General features: G+C 43.4%; 1 protein-coding gene and 1 pseudogene across 2 annotated transcripts; both read left to right on the top strand.

The window, feature by feature from the left end:
• The first annotated feature begins 768 nt into the window (after window positions 1-768).
• LOC119325379 (transcription termination factor MTERF4, chloroplastic-like) lies at window positions 769-6,875 on the top strand. 2 transcript variants are annotated; one of them, XM_037599133.1, is made up of 3 exons: window positions 769-4,661; window positions 4,733-4,809; window positions 4,956-6,875. In XM_037599133.1, the coding sequence occupies exon 1, from the start codon at window positions 861-863 to the stop codon at window positions 2,046-2,048; it is 1,188 nt and encodes a 395-aa protein (XP_037455030.1). In that variant the 5' UTR covers window positions 769-860; the 3' UTR covers window positions 2,049-4,661; window positions 4,733-4,809; window positions 4,956-6,875. The 2 variants fall into 2 exon arrangements, with proteins under 2 accessions (XP_037455030.1, XP_037455029.1); XM_037599132.1 differs by having other exon boundaries at window positions 4,733-6,875.
• Window positions 6,876-7,007: 132 nt separating this feature from the next.
• LOC119325380 lies at window positions 7,008-9,356 on the top strand (annotated as a pseudogene).

The raw sequence follows: 9,356 nt of genomic DNA, 5'->3' as shown, positions 1-9,356 counted from the left end.
ATTAAACTGCACTCGAATGTCATCATACACTTGTTTGGTTAGAGTAGTTTTACCCAACCCTCCAAACCCTACGATGGAAACAATTTTGAGTTTCTTTTGGGAATCCATCAACAAACTTACAAGCTCTTCCCTTGGGCCATCAATACCTGCAAGACACGTTGCCTTATTGTAGATTGCCGACATCCGGGAATCCATAACCACAACGCCAGGACTCGAATTGATGCAATCATCGATCCTGTACCTCTCACCGAGCATTTTGCCTCAACTGCAAGAACCTTTCTCATAGCTTTGTGGTTAAACAAGTACTCCCTCCATCCTAAAATTCTTGTCTTAGATTTGTCTAGCTACGGATGTACCTAATACTAAAACATGACTTGATCATTCGTATTTAGAAAAATCTAAGACAAGAATTTTGGGACGAAGGGAGTAGTTTTTATAGGTAGCATCAAGTTTAATTTGTAACAAGTTAACATATAAACTATGAAAAACATATTACAAATTATACAACCCAAAAATAGAAAAAGGGAAATTTGCGTGAAAAAATAGGGGAAATAAAAAATGACAAACAAGAAAAAAAGAGGAGGAAATCATGAAATAAATAGACAACCTATAAAATACCCAACCTAAATATCCAATGTCTAACGATTAAAATTGGAAGAGGTAAGCCTATAGGATGAAAAACCGGGTCCAATTAGAGCCCACTGCTGAACCGATCGAACGACAACAACCGAAAATTGCAGCCCATTCTCACCGGCCCCCATTTCTTTCCTTCCCCACACACAACTAGACCACCGCCGCCATCATCGCCGCCGCCGCCGCCGCCATCATCGCCGCCGCCGCCGCCGCCGGCCGCCTGCGCCATGCTCCGCCTCCGAGGGCGCATCGTTGCCCATCTCCTCTCTTTCTCCTCCACCTCTGGCCCGGCCATCTCCCCTCTCCACCGGCTCCTCTCCGCATCGGCAGCCGCCGGCCCCATTTCCCCGAACCCCGGTGGATTCGCCGTCGAGGACTACCTCGTCGACACCTGCGGGCTCACCCGGCCCCAAGCCCTCAAGGCCTCCACGAAGCTCTCCCACCTCAAGTCCCCCGCCAACCCCGACGCCGTCCTTGCCTTCCTCGCCGGCGTCGGCCTCTCCGGCGCCGACGTCGCCCCGGTTGTCGCCAAGGACCCGCAGCTCCTATGCGCCAAAGTGGACAAAACCCTGGCTCCGGTGGTCGATGGGCTCACCGGCCTCGGCCTGTCGCGTTCTGACATCGCCCGCCTCGTCTTGCTCACCCCCGGCGGCTTCCGCCGTAGAGCCATAGTCTCCAGGCTGCACTACTACCTGCCCCTCTTCGGCTCATTCGACAACTTACTCCGGCTGCTCAAGCGCGAATCCAACCTTCTCTCAATTGACCTTGACAAGGTGGTCAAACCCAATGTCGCGTTCCCGAGGGAGTGCGGGCTAGGTGATTGTGATATTGCCAAGCTGTGTATCCGTGTGCCGAGGTTGCTCACCACTAATCCGGAGCACGTCGGGGCGATGGTCGCATGTGCTGAAAGATTAGGTGTGCCCCGTGGCTCTGGGATGCTCAGGCAAGCGCTGCAGGCTGTCGCGTTTCTCAGCGAGGAGAAGATTGCCGCCAAAGTGGACTACTTGAAGAATACGTTCAGGTGGTCTGATGCCGAAGCTTGCGTTGCTGTGCGCAAGTATCCGAGTGTGTTGAGGAAGTCAAAGGAATCTCTGAAGTGCAGGTCTGAGTTCCTGGTCTCTGAGGTGGGATTTGAACCCGTGTCCATTGCTCATCAACCGGTAGTTCTCAGTCTTAGCTTGGAGGGCCGGCTCAGACCCCGGTACTATGTTATAAAGTTTCTCGAGGAAAATGGACTGCTACATCGTGACCCGAGCTTCTTTACTGCGGTCAAGATCACTGAGAAGGTATTTGTGGACAAGTACATATCCCCTCACAAGGAAGCTGCACCGCACCTCGCTGAAGACTATGCAACAGCTTGCAAAGGGGAAGCGCCAACTAATTTCATATTTAGATGGACCAGGAACAGGCTATGAAAATCCGTAACCTGTGTATGGGTGTTTAGGCCTAACTGGATGTTGACTATCTTTTCTAGTGTGTTTGCTACTTGCCAGTTTGCTCATTGCTAACTCTTAATGTAACTAGTAATAAATTGATTTCTGAACCCTGATAGGCTGTTGTTGTCATTCCTTAGAGAAGATCCTTCAAAATATGTTCCCTTTTGATTTCATTGTATTTTCAGTTGGATCATATTTCAGTTAGTACTAAGTTTGTGGTTCAATGTTTAGTATTTGGATTATTCTTACAAATATTATGACAGTTAGTACTAAAGTTTGTAGTTCAATGTTAAGTATTTACATTATGCTTAGATATATATTTCTAATTGATGTCGGTTCTTTTTTAACCTTTTGTTTTCTTCCACCTTATTCATTCCTAAATACCACAGTTGACCTTTCTTTAGTTTGGAAATTTTCAAATTTCTACATATGAATCAGTCTTATCATTTGCACCCCTCATTAATTGTCAGAATAAACCAATTGAGGTGCCATGTATAACAAGCAAATCCAATGAAGTTTGAACTAACACTTGTTCTTGTGGACATATGAAGAAGAAAAGGCTATGAGATTTTCCCACTACAACGTACTGCTTGCACTGAGGGCAAACATTTTTTTCTTCATATCTGTCTACAATTCAGTGAAATCGTAGATTTAAGAATATAGTTTGCAACAAAATTCATCCCAGTTTTCTGCCTTGAAACGACACTGAGACCTTCGATCTGTTGTCCATCCTAACATAAAAAGTTGCGAATTGTTTTGTTTAGCAAGGACTAAGATTTCAGAGTTGCTCGACTAGTACTTGTCTTGCAACCAAATTAGTATCGCAACATGTCCACGAGTAAGTGCCCTGGGCACTTGTAATCCTTCGTGTTTAGTGATGTATGTATCTGTTCTGATTGTGTTTAATGAGCAGCAGGGATAACTAACTGTGCTACTGTTACCATGGCACTATATACAAGTATTTTTCCTGTTGAAACACATGAAAGATCACAACCATATCGATCTGAAAAAGAAGATAAATGAGAAATAGTATATATTCAGTAAAAACAAAATATCAATTCATGAATTACTAAAGATTATACCTGGCCCTGGGTGATGAAGTGCACATCAGCCATCGGATGTAGTGCGCCTCTGTTCTGTTGCTTCTGCAGAGCGTCAGCAGATCTGGGCTGCTGTTGCTATTTTGTTCTGCTCAGTGACTTGGACTGGGTTTAGTTAACTTGCTTTTTCCTGAACTTCATGATCAAAACAGAGAAGAACTTAAGGGACGCAAGAGGGGAAAAAATGAAACACTTAGGCAAGCTGTACATGCTTGTGTTGGTCAGTGCTTTATATTTATGTGGAGACGAATGTGTTGGATATTTTGTTCAAATAGGAGGGATATATCTAAGCATATCGCCACTAGGGAAAGGTCACTCTACTGTTCAGGTTGATAAACTTTCTGTAAACGGGGTTTACTTGATCAAAATTGGAGGTTAAGATAGCTTGTTATTTTTCACTGAGATTAGGCTTATGTTTTACTCAGAAATTCTGGCTAACTATCTCTGAAATAAAAGAAAAATGAACCTAATTAGTCTGATTTAAAGTTTCTGCTGGACATATTGACAGAACTTATTCACCTGCACCTGGTCTATTTCTGAGGAGTATCTCCAGACTATTTAACCGTCGCAACCACAAATGCCAATCTTTCAATACTCCTCACAGGAAGAAAAAGGGGTATAGCAAATCAGGAATATTTATGCATGGAAGGTCACTTGATGCAGATAGAGAGCATTCCTTACTCTATTTACACATATCTTATATTCCTTCTGCTTGGTCAACATATATGGTTCGTGGGGCCAGTTCTGTCTGGTCGAGCATGTTAATGTATCAGGGGAAGACTGCATTCTGAGATCAGTTGACATGTTAATGTGGAATAAAAGAAAATGTCACTAAGCTTCTCAACATGGGCATGCTCGACAGCCAGGTAGTTATATAAAATATTCTTATCTATATTTACTGAAGTTTATGTATGTATGTCCAATTTATCCATTAATTTACATCCTTGGTCCTCATGGTGCTGCCACTGAAGTAGATCATAATGCATTTTACTGAAGTGGGAGTAATGCCAGTTCTCCACTCAGCGTAATGTCCCTCTGGTATATATGAATCTACTTTTCATTGATGCAACTGATGTACTGCCACACAAGGACAAATACTATAGGAAAAACATGATTCTTCCATCCTGTGACTGAGTGGTTGTATTCAGAGAATCGCAGCTATTTTCTTATGCTTGCCTTGAATGGTATACTTCAATTCCACGTGCCTAAGAATAATTAAGTTGACCAAACTGGTTTTTTTGTAGTAAGTTTGAAACCCAGGTAACTAATTCTGGAACAGAGGTAGTTAGTACTTCAGTATGAGATAGTTACCACATTTAATGGAAGATGAAAGGAAAAACAGATAATAGCGTCAGTTTTCTTTTTGTTCCATCCACTAATATGCTTATAGTGATATTATGTAAGGTCAATACTCTTTGCTGCCTGATTACGATTCAGCTGGTGGAGCTGTCGAATCCATGCCTCTGCGCACACCTGCTGGACAATTTTCCAGGTATAAACTGTCTCAGTGTACCCTGTACCTCCAAGTAGTATTTTCATTACTGACTTTATGTTATCAAATAGTGCCAACAATAGCCAGGGATCAACTCTTGTCTGCAAGGCCCTGTTTCACACTCTAGCCTCACAAGAACACTTTACTGGTATTCTTATATTTATGGCCTATATCACACAGAGATCTGCATTATACATTGTATTATCTATTATTCCAGATGTGACTGCCTTCTCTTTCTGTGTAACACTGCAATATTTTTTTTGTTTATCTGCTGAGATCTGCTTCTCTATGCAGTGCATTCCCTCATCACAGTTACTCGGCATACAGTCTATTGGGGTGATTATACCAAAGCTATGATTTCAAACTTAGCATTTTCTTTTGCTATAAGGTACTATTGTCCAATAAATAGTAGACACTAAGTTCTGTATACAGCAAGTAGTCTTTGGAGAAAACAAGGGGTCCACGAGTTGTCATCTTTGTGCTTTCGTTGCAGACCTGTCCATTCTGTCTGGTTGCTGTGAGGTGAGCCCTTTCAGAAACCAGCATTGTACTGTGCCACAACAGTTTATGTGTATATAGTTTCTAACTTTCATCTACGACGATTTTAATTAGCATCCACATTCACTATCTGACATAAATTCAGTTCCTTTTCTATACTGCTTACAAAAGGAGACTTAATTATGGTCTGGTGTCATCAGTGTATGTCTTACAGATAGTTCTGCTTTAGTTTTATTCTGTTGCAGTTAATAGTGTATCTTCAGCTCCTTCCATTTATATATTACTTTTGCAAGACTGACTATGAAATAACAAAGTGGAAAATACGATAGAATGTGGCCAGGCAAATTTAATAAGCGATTGCAGGTCTTAGCAAAGGCAGAGCCTAGGCAATCAAAACTGAAGGAGAAATAAGATGGGAAGTAGAGGAAATTATAGCTTAGGAGGGGAGGCAACAGACAACCCAAACTCGTAGAAATATAGATAGTAGTGGATCTTGAAGAATTCATCTTGGTCACCCTCCTTAGCGGTGGGTGAGCCGGAGCGGTGTCTAACAAAACAAAGTGTGTGCCTGTACCTGTAAGAAGCCGAACTCCTTGCCGGCCTGAATGGCATGCCTGAATGGTCTTATCTAATTATATTTTTCCAAATCATGGTCTAACAAAACAATATCCCATGTTTGACAAAGAGTTCTACGGTCAGTCTTTTTTTTATCACACTTGACTGAAGAGGTGTGCTTTTCGATGGATGTATCAGCTCAAATACGCACAGGTATACTGCACTTGAGGTGAGTTGTGCTTTATCAGGTTTCCACTGGACTGACTATTGTTCTTAGAAACACAAAATGGAATTTATATACATTGGCTCCTGGTTGAAATTACTGGTAGCGTCAGTAGATTATTTTATACGAATGGTCTGGCTGAACACTAGAAAAGAATTTCAGTCGCAAAAAAAAATAGAACACTAAAAAAGAATTGGCCTGTTAGTTTACATACTTGGTGTGTTTTGGTTGCACATACATTCTTCTTGGGCTTCCTTTTGTTGCAGAGAATGCTTTTTTTACAGATCCTGTCCCTCTGCCCTATGAGGTGAGCCCTTTCAGAAAAATATATCTCAGCTTTTCATGTCTTGAAACTGGTGTAGTGAACATGTTTGGTTTTAGGGCTTCACCAATCCAGTGTAGTTTGACTTAGCACATATGACCAATGGCCTTTTAGTTTGTTAAGGTACAATTAGGGGTGCACAATTTCTACCTCGGGATGCTCGATGCACGCATGCACTAATTTAGGGGTGCCAGCTGAGCTGCTGCTGATACTCCCTCCGTCCGAAAGTACTCGTAGGAGAAATTGATAAAATGGATGTATCTAGAACTAAAATATGTCTAGATGCATCCATTTCTCCGACGAGTATTTCCGGACGGAGGGAGTACATCTAATTGATACTGATTCTAACATTTCCAAACTCTACAGACCAGTCATTTGTCAAAGGGTCTGCTGAGTGCTGACTGAGATATTCAGAGGCGGTGTCAGGCCCTAGGCAGCCTGGGGTGTGGCCGAGAAATCCTTCATGCCTGTAGCATACTGTGGCACTGTAGCACAAGGCTGGCCTAGGGCGTTGGCCGATCCTGGCTCCGCCGTTGGAGCCTGGCCCTGCCGCGTCGGCGGCGGCGGAAGGGGTGACGAAGTGGGGCCGTGCTTGCTGCCGGCTCCTCCGGCTACGAGAATTACCGGCACCAGGTGAGACGAGAGTCCTCAATGAGCTCGTATATCATTTGTTCACTATATGAAAATTTTGGCAGCCTGTCAAAATTCTGTGAGTGCTTGCTCTTGTTGATGCACGTACGACGTGCAGGCCGATGTGTGCCACGCGTACCAGATCCTGAAGAAGGGAGGCCCCAAGGATGAGAACATTGTGGTGTTTATGTACGATGATGTCGCCAACAGCCCTGACAACCCAAGGCGTGGAGTCGTCATCAACCATCCTAAAGGCAAAGATGTTTACCATGGTGTTCCCAAGGTATCATTAGTTCCCTTTAGTTCAAACAAGAGTGTTGTTTGATGTAAAGAATGCATGGCGTTGTACTCCTAAATTACTAAGAATGACTGATGATCAACTTTTTTACGGGACTACACTGGTGACCAGGTCACTGCTAAAAACTTCTATGCGATTCTCTTGGGGAACAAAACTGCAGTTACCGGAGGGAGTAGGAAGGTGATAAACAGCAAACCAGAGGATCACATCTTCATCTTCTACTCGGATCATGGGTCTCCTGGTTCACTTGGTACATTCATAATCCCACATAAACGACCTTGCAGTTCAGCTGACATGTTTTGCACTATAACTTAGCTAACTTTATCAAGCTTGTAGGTATGCCCAACTCACCAGATGTTTATGCTGACGACTTCATCAAAGTGTTATGGCAAAAGCATGCTTCCAAAAGCTATTCGAAAATGGTATGCGTCCTTTCTTTTCTTTTTCCCTTAAAACTCATACATATATTTTTAATCTGAAACGGCATGTATGCTTTGAGCGCCATCTCTAACGAGAGCTACTACCATTTTGGCAGATCATATATGTTGAAGCGTGTGAAAGTGCAGCATCTTTGAGGGTTTAATGCCACAAGATCATAATATTTATGTTACAACAGCAGCAAATGCCAACGAAAGTAGCTGGGCAGCATGCTGCCCTGAGGATGGAACACCACCTCCTCCTGAATATGTTACTCCCTCCGTCCGGAAATACTTGTCCTCGAAATGATTGTATCTAGACTTATGTTAATTATAGATACATTCATTTTATCCATTTTTAGGACAAATATTTCCGGACGGAGGGAGTACCTGTTTAGGTGACTTATACAGTGTTTCTTGGATGGAAGACAGGTAATAAGCATCAGCTAGCTGTAATATACTCCCTCCGTCCGAAAATACTTGTCATCAAAATGAATAAAAGGAGATGTATCTAGATGTATTTTAGTTCTAGATACATCCTTTTTTGTCCATTTTGATGACAAGTATTTTCGGACGGAGGGAGTATGTAGTACAATGTACAAGTTTGTATCAGTTATCTACAACCATGACGCTTGCTTGCTATTCTGAACCTTTCGATCCTGCTTCATTTTCAGTGAAACTCAAAATCTAAAGGACGAAACCATCAAGCAGCGGTATGAGGTGGTTAAAGCGAGAACGGCACCCCGAAATGAGTCCATTAAAGGTTCTCATGTCATGGAGTATGGCGACAAGACTTTCAAGGAGGACATGCTTTTTCTCTACCAAGGTTTCGATCCTGCAAAGTCAAACAACAGAAACAGGCCGCTGCCTATGCCCAGCCTCAAGGGTGCAACCACTCAAAGAGATGCCGATATTCTTGTCATGTGGAAGAAGGTAACAAAAATCCCACTTCGTATATCTTGTCTAGTTCATCCTCTCTGTTACTAAGTTTCATGTGTTTTGTTTTGACTAATTTGTCTGCTAATGTATCTTCTCGCTTTCAGTATGAAAAGTTGAATGGGGGATCGGAAGAGAAGCAGAGGGCTCTCAGGGAGGTCAAAGAAACCGTGCTACACAGGAAGCATCTGAACACCAGTATCGATTTCATTGGGAAGCTTGTCTTTGGATTCGACAAGGGGCCTTCGGTGCTCGAGGCTGCTAGAGGCTCTGGCCAGCCATTGGTCGACGATTGGGATTGTCTGAAGACGATGGTGAGTGTAACAGTTTCTTACTCTGCAACACCCTGCACTCTTTCTGTTTTCCGGTTCCAACTTACTCTGCTGTACTTGTTGCCAACTACCAGGTGCGAGTGTTCGAGTCCCAGTGCGGATCACTGACTCAGTACGGCATGAAGCACACGAGGGCGTTCGCAAACATGTGCAACAATGGCGTCTCCGAGGCCGAGATGAAGGAGGCGAGCATCAGCGCTTGCGACGGCTACGACATGGGGAAGTGGAGCCCATTGGTTCGAGGGCACAGCGCCTGATCCGCTGCACTGAAGTACAGTACTCCTACATGGGAGCAGTAGCAGACGCTCCAGCGAGATTCCTAGCTAGACCTCATATATGGTGTACATACGGAGTACAATGGTATACAAGAAAGAAGAAACCGCCCAACAGGGCGACCCTGTGGCGTTGGGTTAATCAGTAGCGTATGGTCGTGCCTTTGTAAATCAAATTTGACTGCAATCAACTGAAAGGTATTGATTATTATG

Source organism: Triticum dicoccoides, chromosome 6B (assembly GCF_002162155.2).
Source record: "Triticum dicoccoides isolate Atlit2015 ecotype Zavitan chromosome 6B, WEW_v2.0, whole genome shotgun sequence".
NCBI classification, from domain to species: domain Eukaryota; kingdom Viridiplantae; phylum Streptophyta; class Magnoliopsida; order Poales; family Poaceae; genus Triticum; species Triticum dicoccoides.
Note: the sequence above shows the minus strand (reverse complement) of the source record. Positions and strands in the feature narration are given on the sequence as shown.

Coding starts and splice junctions, on each gene's coding strand:
- LOC119325379 (XM_037599133.1), top strand. CDS start 861: ATGCTCCGCCTCCGAGGGCGCATCGTTGCCCATCTCCTCTCTTTCTCC.